Source organism: Barbatula barbatula, assembly GCF_947034865.1.
Source record: "Barbatula barbatula genome assembly, chromosome: 11".
NCBI lineage: Eukaryota > Metazoa > Chordata > Actinopteri > Cypriniformes > Nemacheilidae > Barbatula > Barbatula barbatula.
This window is the reverse complement of record NC_136774.1, coordinates 15,501,486-15,524,296: the sequence shown is the minus strand read 5'-3', so window position 1 is coordinate 15,524,296 and position 22,811 is coordinate 15,501,486. Positions and strand designations below refer to the sequence as shown.

At 37.1% G+C, this 22,811-nt stretch overlaps 2 protein-coding genes across 4 annotated transcripts; one reads left to right on the top strand and one right to left on the bottom strand.

The window, feature by feature from the left end:
- Positions 1–760: 760 nt before the first annotated feature.
- opn7c (opsin 7, group member c) lies at positions 761–7,152 on the bottom strand (the record flags this gene model as incomplete). The annotated part of the gene is made up of 6 exons (XM_079468130.1): positions 761–1,261; positions 2,479–2,674; positions 2,769–2,907; positions 3,783–3,910; positions 6,475–6,637; positions 7,065–7,152. The coding sequence occupies 6 exons, from the start codon at positions 7,150–7,152 to the stop codon at positions 761–763; spliced, it is 1,215 nt and encodes a 404-aa protein (XP_079324256.1).
- A 12,127-nt stretch (positions 7,153–19,279) lies between these two features.
- Positions 19,280–22,601, top strand: tmem115 (transmembrane protein 115). Of its 3 annotated transcripts, XM_079466747.1 has the most exons (4): positions 19,342–19,666; positions 19,747–19,820; positions 20,124–21,165; positions 21,311–22,601. In XM_079466747.1, the coding sequence occupies exons 3-4, from the start codon at positions 20,309–20,311 to the stop codon at positions 21,537–21,539; spliced, it is 1,086 nt and encodes a 361-aa protein (XP_079322873.1). In that variant the 5' UTR covers positions 19,342–19,666; positions 19,747–19,820; positions 20,124–20,308; the 3' UTR covers positions 21,540–22,601. The 3 variants fall into 3 exon arrangements, with proteins under 3 accessions (XP_079322872.1, XP_079322874.1, XP_079322873.1); XM_079466748.1 differs by lacking the exon at positions 19,747–19,820 and having other exon boundaries at positions 19,290–19,406; XM_079466746.1 differs by having other exon boundaries at positions 19,280–21,165.
- Positions 22,602–22,811: the final 210 nt, after the last annotated feature.

The window sequence follows — 22,811 nt, the reverse complement described above, 5'->3', positions numbered from 1 at the left end:
TCTGAATGTGGGGTGCCTCAAGGCCACTGTTTCACTGAGATTGTTTCCTGATCCCCCTGTCCTTTCAACTTTCTATCGATATTTTCGGGAGTGTAGTGCCCACTATAGGTGCCACAAACTCATCACACCATTCTCTCTATAATGCTTTATCAGTACACACTTGTTTTGGTAAATTAACCATCATGTCAAGTCAAACTGTCTTCGTGTCTAATAATTAATGTTTTTCTATACGTGACTTAGTGGCAAACAACAGCTAAAACTAATGTTTAATTCGCCACTGTAGCTTTATGCGCAGAATCCTTAAAAGAAAATTGAGGGTAAACTTGTGATGAAGCCAGCAGGTGGCAATCTATGACTATACTTTAGTGTCTACACGGCGAAAATGGACACACGGAGAGGGAATTACTATGCTGGTTAATAAAACAACATAAGGGTGAGTCAATAATAACAAATGACTCCCGAGAACAGTAGACATCCGGAGATGACTGTACTGTTCTGTCTAAAGTTGAAGTATTTAATAATAGGAAGAGTCACCACGAACATTCAACAAGATTTGTTGGCTGTTTTATGATTGTAAATGTTCTGAGATTAAATTGTTTTTTAAATTAAGAACCAACTCAAATATTCATTTTGGGATTCACGTTTAACTGTATTTAACAAATAATATTCACATATTAGGTTTTGTTCTTTTTGAGTCTACTGTAACCTAGTTCTGAGAAAGGAGTGGATGTTGGAATACTGTGGCACATTTAGGGATCGCTCACAGGTCTTCATTGTAATTTTTTTCAGTCAATTGTCTCACTGTTATTTCAGTATGAACGGTCCCCTCCAGAACACATGCAGTTGTCTGGGTGCTGGGATGCTGGAAGTGCTGCCGTGTGTCTGCATGATGAACACAAGCTCCGTAACTCTCTGGTTGGCTGCTGGAAAAGGCTGTGGAGTGGCTGGCATCCCTTTTGTTACACGTTTGAGAGCTCTGCCCTTGACGGCCCTTTATTCGTGCCGTTGGACTGGCCTTGCTGTGGCTCAAACAAATCCTGTGGCGAATGCTTCTAGTGTCCTGACTCAGTGATTTGCGAAAGTTAGGTTTGAAGAGCAGATACACCATAGGGTTATAAATGGTGGAAGATTTGGCAAAAATAGCTGCCAGCGCAAATGCTGTGGGTGGGACTTGCTCATTGGCACTGAACGCCGCCCACATGGCGACCACTGCGTATGGACTCCAGGCCGTCAAGAAGCCAATGCACACAGCCACTGAGAGCTGGAAGGAAAAAAACTGAGGTTAAAACAGTATAAATGTCATATACTCAGAAACGCACCTAGAAGTACATTTTACATTTACATTTAGTCATTTGGCAGATGCTTTTATCAAAAGCGATTTACAAAGAGTTCAGGGATTAATGTTTTTTTTTTGCCTTCTATGGTAGTCAATGGTGGACAAGAACTGTTTGGTTACTAGCATCTTTCTCTGTGTTTATCAGAACAAAGATATGTATACATGTTTGAAACTATTTAAATCAAGACATAATTTTCAACAACTGTTGCAAGTTTGTACTACATACTATACCATAATATAATCTTTAGTGCGTCTATTTTCAAAATAGAATAGTTAAGTACACAAAATAAGTGTGTGAAAATAGCATGTTGAATACATTTACTGCCTACATTTGAAATTCGCATGCATAAAAATACATGCTTTAGTTTGGGGTTGCCAATGTAAAACAATAACTACTTACATTCTGTGCATTTAAGCATATCATTAAGAATATATAGATATATAATTTTACAGCTTATTTGTGTCTGTTTGACCCACCTCAATGTATTTTGTCATGCCTTAAATTGTAAGTACAATATAAATAGGCTTTACAAGTAATTTAAACGAATTTTTAATTCTGACCTGTATCTTATAAAGCAAGCTGAAATTCCTTACTGATTTCAAGTAATGTTCAAGGAATGTGAAAACACTTTAAAAAATGTACATAGCAATTTAAAATTGTGTAAGGACAGTTTGATTGTACATGAAAATTGTATGTAGCACAAAACTTTTACAGTGCTGAAACTGGCCAAATGAAGATGTACATTATTTATCTTTTGTGAATGTTTGTGCAAATATATCATTAACATTTAGCACCAATATATTCGACAGCAGTACAGCCTTCAATACCAACAGTAAAAGCTACATTCAGGCATTCAAGGACACTGTATGACACAGTAAAGTGTAGCAAGGACAGACAAAGGGATACAGCCAGCCCTTGTTCACAGAGGACAAGTAATCAGCATTACGTTTTGAGGGACGTTAAGTACATACTCTACAACAGAATCACGTTCCAGCTGTCAGAACCACTGTGTAATAAAATACAATGTTTTTGGGAAATGAGAACCTTTGAAGGACATTAGTTCATATATGTGGGTTTGTAGATTAAAGCTTTTTACTGTAAACATAATTATTGACAGTACTCAATAAAATCCTTACTTTACCTTGACAATAAGAGTGTGCGCATTTGTCACTTTGGTTTGTGGCGAAATGTGTTGTTGAATGGCTTTGCGGGAACCCCTCACTGTGAGCAGGATGAAGGTGTAGGAGAGGATGATGGTAGTACACGGGAGCACATAACAGAAGATAAAAAGACTGATGATGTAAGACATGGCAAGGACATCATGGGATGGATAGTACCTTGACAAATGGAAAAAAAGAAGCAACATAATTACAGAAACAGTTTCATACCAATTGGCACCAGTTTTTGTCAATAAAAGTGTTGGGCTCATACCAGTTTATGCAGCAGGCGGTTCCGTATGGTTCTGGTCCAAAACTCCCCCACCGAGCAAGAGGTCCCACAGCAAACACGGACGCATAGCACCACACCCCGGCCACCATCACACAAGCATGGTTGGATGAGAATTTGTTCCCTGGAGAGGATGGATAAACATTTTAAAGTAAATATAACATAACCTCTGCCTGTGTTGTGGCCGGACTGAATGAGTGTCATTGCTCTGGCTGTTTTTAATGATTTTTTCGACACAGTGGGTATTCTTTTATTTGTGAAGTAATGAGAAAATGTTCTGTTTAATACCCCAGTAAACTCTGCAAGAAAGTTTTAAAAATGTAAACATGCTCATTATCTGCGCTTCCTTTCCTGTTTGTTTACTAGTTTATCATTGTGCTATGTTGTGTCCTTATAAAGTAAAGTTGTTTATTGTTATTGCAAAGCTACAGTGAAAATATGTGTTCAACGGCATATACAGAGGTATGGCATTAAATATAATAGTGCAATACAATAGTGCAAAATATTACAATAAATAGACTATTTTAATGCTACTTAACTAGACAATTGCAAATATATTTGCAAAATGAGAACATTCTTTACATATTAGAAAACATCACATTGTGTTCTTTCAAATGCCTTTTCATCTTTTTTTGTTTCTGTGCCTCTTTCCTTCTGTGTGACTCGTTCCTTTTATTTCATGTTCTTGTTCTATTACATTTACAGAGCCCAAATGGTCTCATGGTGAACTGAATGTGACAAATTTCATAGGTTTAAGACAGAACATGCATGGACACTAACAGCACAAAACTCTGACTTGGTTCAGCTGCAAGAGAATTGATTTGATTTGACAGCTTATAAACCTACTAAAAGATTTCTTGAGAAAACAAATATATAAGCACTTTATAGTGGTTTATATGTGTAAAATAGTCTGCAATTTTAAGTGCAATGCAAAAAAACTTTAAATGAAACCGCACATCAGTGTAGAAAATTTAAAGTGTGTAGAAAACAGTAGTGTACCGTAATTTGGGAAGCACACTTTGAGGCAGCATACTGAAGACAAAGCAGTCAGGTTTGTTAGGCTACATAGGCCAAATAAAACCCCACACATAGCATAGCACAGGCAAACTACCTCGCCAAACATCCACCTATAGAGGGAAGAGAGAGAGTTCATTTTTTTTTCTTTTTTTTATTGTATTCTTTATTGGCATCACTGACATTTAGTTTAAACAGGTATTTACAAAAATTTGCCAAACACTTAATACTTAAACAATAACGGCTATAGAGCAGCGCAGAGATGTTTGACTGCAAACCATGTAAGCGAGTTGGCATTTTAGCACTTGAGGTTCCATCACCCCAAAGTCGATGGGTTGATTTTTTATTTTTTTGGTAAATTGCCTAAAATAAGATCTGTGATTAGCAAAACCTCTAAATGTTTATTTTTCTAAATATTATCTATGACATAAAACATACCAGTCTAACCTGCTCACGTTTTTTTATAGCTTTATTGTGTCTTAAAAACAGTGGTTGGTAACAAGTTGCTAAACGTGTAATCGTGCATATAAATCTCACAAATAATGCAACAAACATAGACCCAATTCCTCTGGCTATTTCTATAATTAATTCTTTCTGTACAGCTTCGGGTCTTCATCTAGAATTATTTAACCAAGATTATTTTTTATTCTGATTTATCCAGCTCTGGCCTTAGCTCCCTCTTCAGTTATAAAAACAAACAATCAAAGAATTCGAAAATCTGATATTATCAAATCGCATGAAGAAGGTGGTCTGAATGTGAATGAATTTTAAAATATGAATATTTCGTTAAAAATTAAGTGGCTTCAAATATTTGTAGAAAATACTGAGAGCTTTTATGATGTCTGCGTAAGCTGTGGGATGCAAATTACGTTGAATATTAACAGGACCAGTCTCAACCAATGGCTCATTTCACAGAGAAAGAAAATGGACACTGTGAAAATCAGGGGCAATCGTCAAAACGTTCGGCCAGAATGTTTTTACTGGCCGAACGTTTTTTGGTCCTACACCTTTCACAGGCGAAATATAAATCTAAAAAAATATTTGACCACAATACTTCTTGATTGGTATCAGAATGTGAAGATATTTCCAACAAGACAAAAAATGTTTCTGAGCAGAATCATGGATTCTGCCTTTAAGAAATAAATTAGATCATACATTTGAAATATTTCAGAACAGTTTATCTAAAATGTCCTATTCTCACCAAGGTAAAATAAATACAATTTAAATATTAAATTATATATGTCCTTCATATACATTTTTACATTTGTAATTTAATTTAGAAAATGTGCCTTATCATTTCATCAAACATTTATTTGAAGATTATTTATCTTGGAGAGGTGAGGTCTCTGAGTCCCAACATCTCGATATAGTGGTGCCTCAGGGCTCAGTGCTAGGACCGTTGCTCTTTTTTGTATACATGACATCCCTAGGGTCAATGATTCGGAAACGTAGCTTTGCCTATCACTGCTATGCGGATGATACACAACTCCACCTGTCATTTCAGCCGGACAATGTATTGTCCACCATTATTGTGTAATACAGCATTATGTATTGTTAATTATTTTACTGTACGGTGTCCCTGAGTGCCCTGAAAGGCGCCCTAAATGTATTATTATTATTATGTTAGGTGGGCTCCCTAAAGTCACTTGCATAAAATTCAAGATTTATGTACCATAAGTTCCACATTTGTGAAATGATCTACCCGCTGCTACAAGATCAGCAGATTCTGTAGCCATCTTAAGGAATTGGCTGAAAACACATCTCTTCCATCAGCACATGACCGATCAGTTCTGATCTCTTTTCTACTCTTTTAATAAAAAAAACTTTGCCCTGTATGCTGTGGTAGGCTATATGACACCAGTTGTTGCTGATAGTTTCACTCTCACCCCACAAGACGTATTGTATGTAATTACCAATGAGTGCTCTGCTTTGTACTATTTGATTATTAATATTATTATATTATTAGCGTAAAACTTTATAAATAAGTGCTGCAAATGATCTTAAATAAAAAAGTGTTTTTATGTTTTGCTTTATGTTTTGCTTGAATATTTGTTTTGTCTGGAAATAATAGTTCTACTGTGTTGAGCATTCCATACCAGATTAAGAACGAGGATGGGGATTAATTCACGAAGTAATCACTTACAAGAAACACGTTTTAAATAAAGTTTAAGGCTTTGTGGTGGTGACGTTGATATCAAGCTGCCGTAGTGTAGTCTGTTTAAGGCCTCATGTTAGCGTTTCGCTTCTATGGATTGTATTACAGCTTCAAAAGTAACAAATGTTATGTAAATTTGTAAAGATTATCTTGATAGAGAAAACGTGTAAACATCATTAACGCTTACTTTGGAATTGGCTACAAAAATACATCATCTCTGCTGTACTCTATCGACCAATCAACATCAAAAACATTAAAGGGATAGTTCACCCAAAATAATAACTCTTACATCATCATAAAAGAAAATGATTTGAAGAATGTTGGTAACCAAACAACTGGCCCAATGTTGCCCTCCATTGTAAGGACACAAAAACCACTGAGATATGTCTAAAAATTACATGAGGGTGAATCATTTATAACCACATCTTTCTTTTGCAGTGAACTATCCCTTTAAGATCTCTTTAGAAAACCTAATTCTTTGTGTAATCCCTCTTTTATTTTGCATTTTGTACAGGAGCCTACCTGTGTGCAAGAGCGGATGGGATAGCCAATGGAAACAGAGACAGAGTCATACCCAGATCGCTCACAGAGAGATTCACAACGAAGAACTCTGCCGGCTTCAAACTTGACCTCTTACGGTACGCAACAAACAAAAGCATTCCGTTTCCCAAAAGTGACAGTACACCTGTGGGAAAAAGAGAGATCTTTTCATCCACTCACTTCAAATTCACCACTTAAACTGTAAGGATATGTTCACAATGTGTATCTGGCATCGTGACATATTTTGCCCCACTGCTGAGAAACCTGTTGCATCAGGATACGCAAACAAAGCAGTTTAATACTTTTTTCAAACTATACCAAGTGCCATCCTATGTAAACTTACCATACAATACATATTTGATTATTGTCAGGATGATTTGATTTATGTGGACACTTGATAAAAGGAAAAGGTTAATTGCTGTTGATTTCACATCTGAATTATTCATAAGTATAACAGAAGTACACAAGTCATGTGGGACGTCATGTGTGTCGCTGCATTGATTGAATAATACATTAATGCACAACTATGGATAATAGATGAAAATGGAGCACTTCAGCGATTGAATACTTACAGAACACAGAATAAATTGACCCCATAAAGACATCGTGCTGTCTTGAGATAGTGGACACAAACATGGCTGTTTTTGACACATTGCCCATCTGTAGGAAAGAGAGAGTATCAGATGCAGTTGAAAAACCTCACAGGTTCTGACTCACCCTTGTGTGGTCAATACACACTTGATGTAAACCATTGTGTTTTTTAAATAAAGGTGTTCTGTGCATGCAATTGTTTGTTTAGTCAAACTTCATCAAGGGAAAAATCACATCAAATGCCCTTAACACATGAATCCTGATTTAGAAGCGTGACTCAGGTCTGACTGAGCAACAGTTTGAGTAAAATGGCTGAGCCTAGTCATATTAAATTACACAGTGAAATGTTTGACACCTTGATAATAAATGTTTTCATTTCTTTAATCAGGATCTGAATAGGTCAGACCTCTAAATGTCTTAAAGTATTTGCAGAGAGACAGTTACATAATGACAAAAATACTGTTAGATACCTCAAGAACATCGGAGTTGAGAATTGAGAAAGTTTTCTTTAGGGAAATGATGAACAGTTTGGATTATTATCAAAACTATTTATTTGAAGTTAGAGACACAGAGAATGATCTGTATGACAACAGAGTGATATTGATTAATTAATTGTTGATTTTTATTCGTGTAGAGCTTTGGCTGCAGAGTCTGGAGACTGAATAAGGGCATCTTTTTAGCATGCTGGACCAAAACATCACTTCTAATGAGGTGGCTGCAATACATATTTATTTAGCTTTTCTCATCCTCTTCATCACTCTCTCTCTCTCTCCCTTATGAAACCCTCTTAACTGATAGATATGTCTTTGTCTGTTTATTTGATTTCATATCATGTCATTCAGATCACATTTGGCTTAATGTAGAGTTTTCATTGTACCAGGGAACATTAATCGGTGTGTAAAGTTCTGTCAGTGGTCATGGTTAATGTAAAACTCAGCAGCAGGTGAAATGTAGTTGATCTGACATCATTAAGGTGAAAATCTATCAGTGGCAAATGTTTCAAATGTGCCTCACTGGGATGTAAGGGGTCTTTATCATTATCTGTGCATAATCTATGACCATCAACTGGTTTCATTTTAATTTTGAAAGAATCTAGAAAAAAGGCACAGCTGGCTTTTCCCTTTAAGTCTTTTTTTGCCCCTGATTTTCACAGTGTCCATTTTCTTTCTCTGTGAAATGATCCTTGATACATCAAAGCTGACACCTTTTGAAATTCACCTGCAGGCTACGTTTAAACCCAAAAAGGGGTTTAAAGAATCTACATTGCTCTCTGTAAAAAATCACTATATTCTGTTACCATATATTTGATTAAATCAAACCAGACTGCCAAAATTGCCCTCCCTTAATTGCCTCCTTACTCCTTTGGATTGTTATTATTCCTCACCTGCTGCATTGTTTGGATGCTGGACCACAGCTCAAGATGTAGGCTTTTAAAAACTGGACCGATGGCATGAGCTTTAAATAGATACAGAATTAAAAAGATTATTCTGTCATCAGTTACTCTCTTAAGTTATTCATAACTTGTATACCTTTCTTTGTTCTGCTGAACACAAAGGAAGATATTTGGACAAATGTTAGCCACTGACATTTCTGGGACATCATTGACTACCATAGTTTTTAGGTTAAGAACAACTGGGGGGGGTGGGTAGTTATTTTAACAGGTATTTTTGCATCTCTTACCGTAATTGCACGCATCAGGCTAACACAGTGTTTACACCGGACACGACAGGTGCGCCTTATCCAGTGTGGACAAAACTTATATTTATTATCAAATTATAATGGGTTCTAATGCTTTTCAATGTGCAAATCCAAGGTCGCGTCTCGCCGGGCAGGTCCAGTGTAAACACAGTGTAAGTTAGCTATCACAGTCAGCAAGTATCATCAGAAAGATCATGTATGTTTTGCTGGTGAATAGCATGCTGGTCAACACAGCTAGTTCAATATCTAACAGACATTAACTATTAAAAAAGCCCAACATGCAAATAAATATTATTCTACGCAAGGTTTTCGCGAAGTCTCCTGTGTCCAGGCCTCTCATTAAATTTACTTTCCCTAATAACATTTTCTTTTATCCTCTCACTTTCAAAGCTTGTTTGCAAAAGTGACAAACTGCCTCTCCGCCACAAACTACATCAAAAAACACAAAATGCCTTTGATGAGCTCCCGTCCACAAAGAAGATGAACCACAGTGAAGTAGAGCACACGCCAATACAAGCTTTCTCTCTGCGCTGATGGAAAACATCAATATTGCCCCTGTTTACAGATCTGCCTCTGGATTCTGAAAAAGTTTTGGTCTGCAGGTTGGTTCAAATTTACATTTTACACTTACATTTAGCCGATGCTTTTATTCAAAGAGACTTGCAAATGAGAAGAAAAAATTGTAATCATAAAGGAATTGACAATATTAACAGTCTCACAATTGAAACAGAAGACCGGGAACAAAGTGCATAAAAGATAAAGGGACAGAATGATACATTTATATTATGGTTTAATGTATTTTTTGTTTGATATAGAAAGTGCCTTTATATATTAAGAGAGGTTGTTTTGCTGTGACTGCCGGAGTCTTAAGAGGGTTAGTTTTTATATAGAACTAATACACTAATTTAGAAATGTGAGAACTTTTATGCTAAGCATCTCTGTGTGGTATAGTTGTAGATTCAATCATTTGTGAGTCTTCATTGTGCACTTGAGCAAGACTCTTATCCCTCTAGTGGGAGAATATTGTCACTGAATTACACTCTAAAAAAGAAAGGTTTTAAATAATGTTCATATAATGTTGACTAACACTGCATGCATATTGTCATGGGGAAATTTTCAACACATCCTGTTCTACATTTAGTGTATGCTTGTGATTGTGATTTTGTATACAGTAAATCCAATTGCTAAAGCCGTAACCAACCGTAATCTAAGTTAAATTAGTTTCCTGTTACAGACAATACAGAAATGACAGTTTATGGTCTTTCACAGCCTCCTAATTGGTCCATTTACAGTAGATGATGATAAATGGCGAGTAGTAGTCAGCCAATATAAGATTTGTGTGTGTGCGCTGGGATGTAATCTGCCATCAAATCTACATTGTCAGAACTTCAGCATTAACAGCCTACATCCCATTTCTTCATGTTATATTCATATGCAGTACACGGTAACTTAAATTGAGCCATTTTGAAGAAAGAAATTATGAATTCGATGGAAAAACGTGATGAATGATAGGACCAAACAACTCCAGCAACATTAAGTCAAATAAAAACTGTATATTCACACTCATTTATCAAAAAAACAATCTCCTTGAAGAACACTAAAAAGTTCACAAAGACTTTCCAGAAAAACATCATAAAATCAGCCCTTGATACTGGTCACAAAGTAACAGACAGCAGAGTTAAGCAATGTCTAGCTTGGTTGGTTTTATTCATTCTCCCTAATATACCCTCATAACATCCCAGATATGACTTACCTTCCAAGGGCGAGTGTGTGCTCTGCTACCCTCATGAAGACTCGGTTTAATCCAAAATCGACCAACACACACACTATGAGAAGTAAGACAATCAAGAGATTGAAAGACATAAAAGAGGTGTGCCCTCAAATTGAAAGAGCGTGAGCTTCAAAATCTTCAGGCGTCTGTCCACACTGGTGCTCGCACCCGAATCAATATACAGAGATGAGTGGCTGTCAGTCCACTTGAAGAGTAAAATGCTCTGAGAATGAGTTAACACACACACACACACAGAATCAGAATTGATCCTTTATGTGAAAAAGCGACATGATCACGGCAGAGCGAGTCAGAAGACAGACTCAGTCACATTCTCTCGCTCGCTTGCTCTTCCTCTTCTCTATTATCCCAGTCCCCCTTATATTTGCACCCCTTCTCTCCACCCCCAGACACTTTCTCTCTTTCTGTCTCTCTATCTGTCCTTTCTTTGTGTTGTTAAAAGAAATACATTTTCCTCTTGTAGTCTTGCTTGAGTTTTGTGTCTAAGGTGGTTTTTAAAAGCTGTTTTGCAGGCTAATGTAAAAAGCAACATGTACATTGTAAATGTAAATTTGTGCATGTGCACTTAAAGAAACAGATCAACCGAAATAATTAATTTGTGTGACACTTCTGTTCTAAACTTATTTTAGTATTTAAAGTGATACTGTAGTTCACCCAAAAATTAAAATTCTATCATCATTTATCATCATTTACTCATTTACTTGTCATTTCAAACCTGTATGATTTTCTTCTGCAGAACACAAAAGAAGATATTTTGAAGAATGACAAGATGGTGAATAAATGATGACAGAATTTTCACTTTAAGTTGAGGAACATTAAAACAATTTGAATTACATTTTCTAGCATACCTATAGCTTTACTGTATAATAATGTTATAGCAATTTGACTAGAAACAAAAAAGCAAACAAACTGTAACACTTTTCTTGGCTGTGATTTGAATCCCTTTTATTTGAATGGAATAAAACCTGCGGAGTGAACCGTTTTACCTGTTTTCAATATTGATTTGAATATTGATTTGAATATTGTATTTAAGCAATCATTTAAACCCGCTGCTTGCAAAATCTTTAGTGATGTGATAAGCTTCCAGGAAAAGCATTTTTCATCAAGACAATCCAAGAAGCATTCTGAAATTCTTTTGATCTGACATCCAAGATGCTTCAAGGCAATCCTTCTCCATGTATCGCATGCATTAACATGCGTTACATGTTAACATGGGGAGGATTACAGCAAGAAACAGTCACCTACGATAAGATGCTTTATGGGGAGATTGTGTTGAGGGAAATGCAAATTGTATATTAATTCATAATAATTTAATATTTTTACAAACGTGCATACGGATTGAAAAAACGTTTGGGATTAGTTTTAGAAATTATCAAAGAATATCTAACCGAACAATCAAAATGTAACTGATTTTACTAGGAAATCAAAACTCCAACACCAGTTTTAGAGATTGTTTTTCTGTTCATCTCATTAAAAGATTAAAACCTATTTTTACAAAAATCTGCCTACACAGTAACAAAGTCTCATTGTGAATATAGAGATTCAAACGTCCTTTAAATATACAACTGCAACCTGTATATGTATTTACATTTTATTAAGGGCTAATATAAACATTACTTAAAAGTCCGCAATTATTGGCTTTTTTTATATTTATTGGCCTTTGAACATTCAGAGAAGATTTTGCGCATACCAATGAGAAGTTGTGTATTTGTGGATCCTGTGACGCGCGTTCATACATCCTGTTCAGTTCATTTGGATTTTGAGACTTTCTTTACGCGGTTTTGCATTGGACAATCCACACACACGCAACTGCAGATCCATGCGCAACCGTGCAGAAAATAAGAACTACCACTAGATGACAGGCTTACGGAAACCATAGGTGCTGGTCATATCATTAGAATATCATCAAAAAGTTGATGCATTTCACTATTTCCATTAAAAAAGTGAAACTTGGAAATGATATTAATTCATTACACGCAGACTGATATATTTCAAATGTTTATTTATTTTAATTGTGATGATTATAACTGACAACTAATGAAAATCCCAAATTGATAAAGCGTTTTAATCTCAAAGACAAAGCATTTTCTCATAAAGTTAATAGATGCAGTTATTACAATTACAGTGCAGTAGATGAGTCAATGCAGTTATTAAAGTTACAGTGCAGTATCAATATACATGAACAGAAAATAAAACATTGCGATCACAAATCTGCCTCTATTTGTACACATCGCTTCGTGTTTATTCAAATCTAAATTTCACAGAATCAAATCATAAGGCATTTGTTTGTGAATCGTAAAATACAAATGAAACGTGTATCACGTTCACGGATGACTGTGCGTGCATTTGTTAATCATTTTGAGTCGAAATTCATCCCATACAGAACTAGTTCAAGCCCTTTGGCTAACACTGCAATTTCCTTCCATTTTAATCAAATCTTATGACTATATGGATAATTTATGAATTCACTTACTGTGACTGTACTTTACTGCTGTCTCAGTTTAATAAAGCCACAGCAGTGCAATAATTCACTTTAATGTGTGCTTCATTTCATTTTCTTGGAATTCGTTATAGCTGCATGTTGTTTGATGTAAATATTGTTGATAATAATATCATTTATGACCATTAATATGGAATCTAGAAATATGAGATCTTTAAATGCTACATTTGAGGAATATGGAAACATTATTTCAGAATAATTATGTGTGTAAATGATAACTAAGGGAGTATTGAACATCTGCTCTTTTTATGCTGACGAATACCTGCCTTCCCCGCACAGGTGTATGGGGTAATATATAGATTAGGAGGGTTCCACCAGAATACTTACCAAAGTCCTTTTTCTGAGTAAACAACATCCATCTCTGTCTATTCATATGGTGGTGTAATACCTGAGGCTGTGCCGGCCAGGTGGTCTAACAGTTGCCAAAAACACACTTTTCTTTCATGTAAGCTTTTTGTTTCATTTTGTTTTCAGTTAATTGGAGGAAGTTGCTGCTTGTTTCTCCATAACGTGCAAGCCTTTATCAGTTTTCTCCGAGCAATCCTCAAAAAGCTGCAGAGAGTGCAAATGAAACACACACAAACATGTCTTATAATGATGATTTATCTCCCACTGTGTGTAACATACAGTAAGTGAAAATGTTGCCTGTCAAACTGTTAACTGCAACATAGGGTTGTCGATAATTGGTGAAAAATCATGCATTTCATTTCTCACAATGCCACCCCAGTGACACAATGCAAGTAAAATACTGATAAAATACCAGGTCATGTAAGACAGATGATATAACATATCTTAATCATTTAAAATGTGACTGTACAGTGATCAAAGCAAATTATATTCCCATGTTTTGTTTTAGTTTTCAAAGCATTGCATATATATATATATATATATATGTTTATTGTTCTTAGTCAACAGTTCAGAAATGTTTACAATGTTTCCAGAGAAGAAACATATTGACCAAATATTATTTTTCCATTTGATGTTTTAACAGATTTTATTTCATGTCTCTATGACCCGGTACCGCTGTGTAATCTGTTCTCTGTAAAGATGATTTCTATTGACAAGAGGTTCTCTGTTGAATGGAAGTAGAAATAGCTGCTGTCTGGAGTTGTTTAACAGAGAGTCTGGTTTTGATTGCCTGCTGTTTTCACCAACGCTATCCCGAAAGAACAAACAGAGAGAAGTTGTACGTGGTTTGGACCGATGGGTTTTGACTTATGATGCTTTTGTTGTGTAATGCTGAGTTTTAAAGAACATTAAGATTAAGTTTATCATCGAAAAGCTTTTATAACTGCAACATACTTAGTTAATATTAATATGACCATACTAATACTAACAAGATTCCAGCAGAATGAACAAGAACACATAAGATACAGTCTGCTCAAATACAGAAAAAATGAAAAAAACATTTCATATTTTCATTTAATCTGCATTTCTAGATGTAATGATGCCATTCCGACAATATCCAACCTCAGGAGTGACTTAAAGTCATCCAACAGCAATGTGAAAGACTAAAAGCATGACAAGGTCATCACAGTATTTATTTTACTTTCCCTACATGTTCAAATGTTGTGTTGCTTGAAAGTGGATATTCAGTAGTTGAGATCTGAAAAAATAGAGCAAACAGTGCATCTTTTCTGTTAAATTCACCTGTTTCTCCAGCTTTCATTTTCTGTAAATACTGTAAACGCAATAAATAAAAACAATACTTTTGTTTGAAATTTGGGATAAATATTGTTGATCATGTAACCTAAACACATACCTACATATAACTACTAAATTGAGAAAAACTGATAATAAACTCATAATAATTCACTCATGATAAACAGTTCAGAACTGTTCTATCAAATGGACAGATATACAGATGCATCTCAATTAATTAGAATATCGTGGAAAAGGTCAATATTCTTTGTTACTCATTTCAGAAAGTAAAACCAATATATTATTTCGTTATTCACAGAGTGAATAGCCTTTATTTCTTGAAATTTTGATGATTATGGCATACAGATAATGAAACCCCAAATTCAGTGTCTCAGAGAATTAGAATATTACATAAAACCAATGAAAAAAGGATATTTTACATAGAAATGTCGGGCTTCTGAAAAGTGTGTTCATTTCTTTGCACTCAATACTCGGTTGGGCCTCCTTTTGCATGAGGCAAGTTTGTTGCACTGCTCAGGTGTAATGGAAGCCCAGGTTGCTTTAATAGCGGCCTTCAGGTCATCTGCTTCTTTGGGTTTGGTGTCTGTTATCTTCCTTTCCTTTTAAAATTTCCTTGTAGATGGCTGCGTTGACTCTGGACTTCAGAAAACACAGTAGACCAACACCAACAGCTGACATATGACCAGCAGCCCAAATCATCTCTGACTGTAGAAACTTAACACTGGATTTCAAGCAACATGGATTCTGTGCCTCTCCACTCTTCCTCGAGACTCTGGGACGTTGATTTCCAAATTAAATGCAAAATTTACTTTCATCTGAAAAAAGGACTTTGGTCCACTGTGTTTTCTGAAGTCCACAGTCAATGTCCGTAAAATCATTTTTTTCTATTTGTATTCTATTTTCCTGTTGTTCATTTCTTTTTGTCATCCCTCTTTCATCTCCCATCCCTCTCTTCTTTTTTAGCTCTTTGTTTCAGTATCTATGGGTCCTTCTGTCTCACCATCTTTGTAATTGATGCACATTATATGAACAGTGACTGAGAACGTCTGGCTGCAGACTGGAGGCTTTAACCCGAATTAGCTGGTCTTGTTTAGTCTAGTGTCATCAAAAAGAAACCAAGAGTATCTCTCTTCACACAGGGGTGGGGACATGTCTAAGAGTTTGTGCGTTGAGAGTTGAGGAGCAAAAGAACAAAAATTACACTTTTTCTAGCCATCTGGCAGCAGAGTGTCAGACAGTTCTGGGAGGTAAAGGCTTTTATATGCATTTTAGAAAATTAAGTCTTTCCATCCAGAATTTTGTGTGATTCAATTTGCATAAAATTACACGAGGAAAAACTTTGTAAGTGATATTGATTCAGTTGCGATTGCGAACTAGAAAGACAAAGCCATTAAAGGCATTAGTGATTGTTGTGTAAAATGTGACAGAAATGGCTTGTGTGGGAGGAAGAAGCAAAGAGCAAATGACTGTCAGCAAGAGTGATAACAAGAGAAGAACAGATGAGTTATGTGATGAACGTGGCATGAAAAGATTTAGTGGGATGCAGATTGACAAAGTGAGAGGATTTAAGCAGACAAATGGATAGTGTATGTTTTTGTATATGCAATTATGTTCAAGTTTATATTAAGACAACAATTTACAGTGAAATTGATCTATACTACCCTCTTACCATTGTCTTTGTCGTCTCGCTCTCCTTCTATCACACATTAAAATGAACCACACTCAACAAGATTTAGTCTGAAACTTAGCAGGTTTGAGCCAGGTCACTAACTGGTGGGAGATTTCCTGCAGGATATAAGGAAGCTGCTGGAGGAGGTGTTAGGGAGGCCAGCTCTTCAGTCATGTGGTTTAAATTGAAGAGCACAGAAAAGTAATGAAGTAAAAAACACAACGAAGTCTGTGTCTTGTTTGGGTAAAATTGCATAAAGTGTCATAAGCGGGAGGGCTATAAAAAATGTAAGTGCATTGTCAATGTTTGTTTTCCTGAAAGTGTAATATAGCCTACTACATTTGTGGCTTTGTATTCAGTGTGCATGTGCTAGCAGGGCGGATGAATGCATATACCCCATTTGAATAAGGCTAGGCTAATTCCTTTTGTGGATAGGATTTGTGTTGTGCAAAAGTGCCAAGAAGTCCCAGAAGTCACTGTGGTGCGTCCATCCAAGTTCGTTCTTCCGTTGCTGCCTCGCAAGACCGGTTTCCACAAGAACACAAGTCCGTTAATTTTTTCCCAATTAATTTGAAATTCCTATATATATCTTAAAGGGGACAGAGGTGGGTATACGTATTTTATATACGTGTTATGAGTTGCCCATGCATGTATTAGACACGTAAAATTGCAACGCAAGTAAGGTGGGTGTACTCGTAAAGCTCATTGTATCGTCGCCACCGCAGCCATGTCGTGGAGACACTGTGTGTTTTGTTGCGAAAAGAAAATCTCTTTGTTTCCCCTTCCAGAAGATGAGACAACAAAAACCTAATGGTTACATTTTATTTACAATACCGTTCCAGAACTGTACAATCTGAATATTCAAGTGTCAGCAGAGCATTACACGGATGATTACTTCACGAACCTGGGAGAGATCAAGGCCGGCTGTGCACAAAAGCTTTTGTTAAAAAACCATTACAACTTCGTAAGGACAGTCTGGCGCTTGAGATTTTCATTTTTAAGTATATTTTCATTGTTAAAGACTTTGTTAAATTGAGACTAACGCGAGTTGAGTTTGTCGTGTTTGGGCATGTTGTTTCTTTGTGTGATGTGCATATGCAGACACGCATGCAATGTCAAAAAAGACAACATAAGTCCTATAATCTGTAATTATGTTCCAACTAGAGGCAACAAATGTCTTGTTTATAATGGGGTTTATTGTCTTTGTTGGGTTGTGATGAGACCAGCTTTGCTTAACACTGGTTAATCAAGAAGGGCCAAGGCGTGCGCATTATTCATTACCATTCCCTGCTGTAATGCAAGCTTGTTTCTCTCTCACACAAACTCTGTATGATTTATATGGTTGTTTGTTTATAGTCTTTTTAATGTCGTATGTAAAACAGCTACCTGTATATCCACCGGAAAAAAATTTGTGATGTGCGAAATTACCTATTATGCCTTGAGTATGCGCGTAGGGCTGAAGCTTAAGACTTCCGGTTCGCCGCTTCATCCCATTAGTTAGGCATTACCAAGTTAGCTTGAAAGCTTTTAAACGGACGTTATAATACTATTATGTAATTTAAAACAGCATAATGTCAAAGAGCAGTGTCTAAATTATTTCACGGCATGAGTTTTTAACCTAGACCGTAAAAAACAACTTTGTTTCTCACCACAAGAAGTTGGACAGCGACATCTACTGGGATGATGACATTAAACTCCAGCCAGCAGGCACATTTGATATATCGTATTATGTATGTAAACGGCCATGATCTTAATATTTATGTGCAGCATTAACATTGGTCGAATTCTTTGCCATAACCATCAACAGTTCTCATTTCCAAAGCGGAGCTGCTAAGTCCAGTGTTCTAAACAGGGGAGTCACAATCTAATGGAAAGATTTTGCTATCCACACCAGATATAAATAAACCTGATCACATCGCGTTGGATCTTTTATAAAATAAAGCAGTATTGGAGACATCTGGATGCTTTAGTGTGGCTGGTTCTGGTATGTCATGTAGAGATACAGTTGATGTGTTGTTAAACGTGCCTTTATTTATAGAGCTACAATGCTGACTCGGCCAAACATACACTTAAATACAGACATTACACACAAAAAACTTTAAAATAGTGTTTCAGAGAGGCGGGGCAAAGAGTATGTTACAAATAAAGGGTTTTGTAACCTTAAATTGTGTATACACATCGCATTACATCTAAAACAAATGATAATATTTGTTTTAGCCGTGTTATATGACTCCTTTAATATTACATAAATGTCTTCCTGTACTATTTGTAGTCAAATATTTCTGCCATATTTTTGGAGAATAGTCTTTTATATTTGTTCTTTCCTCACCTTTACTTAAAAAGGAGTTGTATGACACGGCTAAAATGAATATTATCGTTTGTTTTAGATGTAATGCAATGTGTATACACGATTTAAAGTTTAAAAACGCTGTATTTTCACATACCGCGCATGTTTGTATCTCCTCTTCGCCCAGCCTCTCTGACACGCGCAGATTCTTTACAAAACTCATTGCTCTGAAACGCGAGGTTGGTTATGATAATACTGCAAGCCTGTGATGGAAATGTAAAACCCCAAAGCAATTGTACAGACAGGTACGCCCACCTTTCTTGTGTATACATTTGGGCGGTCTTAGTCAAATCATACCACATACTGATGTAGATTTGTGGGGGTGTGGTTATACGAGGCGTTTCCGGCAGGTCTGGGTGATCATTCGCTTTTATATAGAATGCATCTTTTGTTCTGACACTTTAATTGTTGCAATTTTACATGAATAATACATGCATGGGCAACTTATAACACGCCAAAGAAAAACATATATTCGCGCCATATGACCCCTTTAATTTAAAATGTGTCTGCCATCAAGTTGATCTGATTGCACAACAACGCCGTTGTCTCCGCGGACTTCATTTCCCATCAGGCGTAGCGCTGCCGTAAACGACACGCCCAGACGCAGCGCTGGACGGTGACGTTTGCAAATCTGATGTTTGTGCTTTGTGGCTAATAGGTGGGAGCGTCACACTCTTAAACAGCAAAATATTACGTCAATTTAGATGAATTGTCGATGTTGGGATGTTAAACGGAGGAGCAGGGATTTGTTTTCCGGATTTACGCGTACTGGCTTTACACATGCTTTATGAAGGCCTGTTTTGAGAGGAAATCCCCGGACTGAACTGCGATTCCAGGCCGGTGTGAGAGGACATGCCACGGGAGAGAAAGCTTCTTACACCTCGGTTTTCTTCGCCTGTTTTACCTGAAAATCAAACGGCAAGTGCCTTGAAATAAAACCCAAAGACTTTTATAAAGTATGGGACTGTCAAGCTAACATGGAAAATGTGTTGAAACAGATCGAGCGGGTGAGGTTTGTGGAGTATTAGCAGGCGGTAGTTGGTCCTGATAAGCAAGCTGTGGAATGGTTCAGGTGACCCTGAAAGTTATTATTTATTTCTTAGAAGCTACGAAATACGACAACTTGACCGTACTAATGTCTTGTCAGTAACATCAGAAATACAGCGACGTATTAAACATAACACGACAATTTATCTAAAGCAACAGTATTTAAAATCATTGACTATGTAAGGGTTACTTGTATGTGTATTGTGTTTGATATATCTTAGGTAGTTTACTATACAAAAGTATTACTTGGAGCAAGTCTAGTTACATCTTCAAAAGTGTTGAAATCACCTGTAACGTTGTGTAACTTGGCGTCTATAATCTTGAACAGAGATACCACACCGTTTTGCTGAATTGGCCCATCATGTCATAGAGACTATTGAAAAGCTCATTCAACTGTTGCTTATTAATGTCTGGGGTTTACCTCACTGTTGTTTCCCTGCGGCCCTGACACTGAATTCTAAGGCTTGCCACTACCAGAGCATTTTCAACTGAGGAGTACCCAAATCCATCACTATGAACCGATACTTGCCCGTGGCACGGCAGCACTTTCTGAGTGCTCTGGCCAGCACCAGCGTGGTCGTGAAGTCAATCTGTGCCACAGTGATTCTGCTGTACCTGCTCTCCTGGGCTGTTAACACCTCATACCTGTTCGGTGTCACACCTGGCTACCTTTTCCCACCAAATTTTTGGATTTGGACACTGCTGACCTATGCAGTGGTGGAGCAGAACATTCTTGGCATGGTGGTGAACGTGGCCACCGTGATGGTTGCCGGGCGTCTGTTGGAGCCGCTATGGGGTGCCCTGGAGCTGCTTATCTTCTTCGCCGTGGTAAACGTGGCAGCCGGTCTCCTTTCCGGACTCTCTTACCTTTTCACCTATGCTGCAACCTTTGACCTGGACTACCTGTTTGCTGTGCGGGTGTATGGTGCACCTTCTTTTCTCGGAGGTGTTCTCGTAGCGCTGAAGCAGACTACAGGTGATACCACAGTGCTCAGAGTGCCACAGGTACGCTTAAAAGCTGCACCGGCGCTAGCTCTGCTGGCAATTGCCGTCCTGAGGCTAGCAGGACTGCTGGACACTTCAGCACCGCTTGCGGCGTGTGGTTATGGCGCTCTGTCTGGGTGGGTTTACCTGCGCTTCTACCAGAGGCATCCAAGGGGGCGTGGAGACATGTCAGATCATTTTGCTTTCGCCTCTTTCTTCCCTGAAGCCCTGCAACCAGCCATAGGGTTTGTAGCTGGGCTCGTGCATGCTATTTTGGTGAAGATTAAGGTTTGCCGTAAGATGGTGAAGCGGTATGATGTTGGGGCTCCATCCTCCATTACCATTAGCCTGCCAGGCACAGACCCACAAGACGCAGAGAGGAGAAGGTAAAAATAAAACTTAAACTTTACAGAGCTAATAAATAGGTCAATTTAATTTAAATGTCTTGTTCTTTGTTTTGATGTGTTCTTGTTTATCTATACTTTGAATGCCACACAGCAGCATCCACAAATAAAAATGATTTGCCCACAGGCAGTTGGCGTTGAAAGCACTCAATGAGCGTCTGAAGCGTGTGGAAGACCAGTCGGCTTGGCCAAGCATGGAGGACGAAGAGGATGATGAAGATGATGAGGTGCGGACCGACACTCCGCTCCTTTCAAACCGTGACACTTCACCACTAGCAACCAACAATGGTCAAAATACCACGGGACAACAGGAGTCCAGCATTATAAGTTTTGAAGATGCCCCGACTCGTTCATAACAAATACACATGCATTTCACTTTTTGTCTGACAGAGTAAAATGTACTTTTACAGTCACAAATGCTACTGGAGACACACACTTCCTGGTAATGTTTTACATACACGAACAAGAGTAGCCGCTAAGAGGAACACAGTAAAAACAAACTTCAGCCCCAAAATGCAAACTCAACATTTTACAAAGACATCCACAGCTGTACAAAAACCTTGGACTAGCCTGATAGCATCTGCAGGATACTTTTGCTTTGTAAAAACTACATCTTTCCCCATGGCCTCTTCTGTAAAGGTTCTGGGATATGTGTTTTCTGAATAAATGATTGATGAGATTAAAACTGTTTATAAATTTATGTAAAACTCAACAAAATGTTTATGGGTAAATGCTGCCGCCTTTATTTTTTATTTCTTGGTTTGGTGTTTTTCTGCCTTGCATCAGGATAGAAGCAAAAGCCTTGATGTTGAAAATGGGATTAACAAAATTAAAAGGATTATAATGTTTATGCAAATGTTGGGACCTTTCAAACAAATTCTGATCAAAGTTGTGCTCTGATCAGAATATGGCCCGGTGATTCCTGTTTTCAAGAAAGATACATTTGTGTTTGGAGGAATAGAGTCACTTAAAATATATTTTTATTCAGAGTAGTTTGAAATGATAATAGCAATACAGAATCTAATTCTGTCCCCTGTTGTACTCGTTTTTTCCACATCTGTCTTTAAATAACTTGTCTGTAAGTATTGGCTTTAATAAGAGTAATGCACTCTCATTTAAGAGCCTGCATAATGGACCTGTTTTTATAAAACACGTATTGTCTACACAGTGTGGCTTTAGTTGCATTGAATGCAGGTTCTGATATAATGCCAGCGTTTCCTCTTGACAAACTAGATTTGTTTTTGTGTAGGGTTGGTGGATTTTTTTACCGTTAATTTGGGTTTTAGCAAATGTTAATCTATTTCCTATGGTTCATACTGAGGGTGTCAGCCTTGGTGTTTTTCTCTCGTTTTCTGTTTTGGGTTTCAGCCTAATTTTCTGATCTTTTTTTCATCTGTAATAAAATCTGAATGAAGAGAACACCTGTCACAGAGGACCTTATTGATTCGGATCAAATGTTTTGTCTGTTTTATTCATGTTAATGTAATTAATTAGAATTATGAATAGTGGTAATTAAAAAAAAAGCACATGCATTACCAGAGGAAGATATATTTTTACAGCTTTAATTGAATTAAGCAGTATCATTAAATCAGTCATTACTGCAGATCAGGGCCAGCTACTCACTTTCT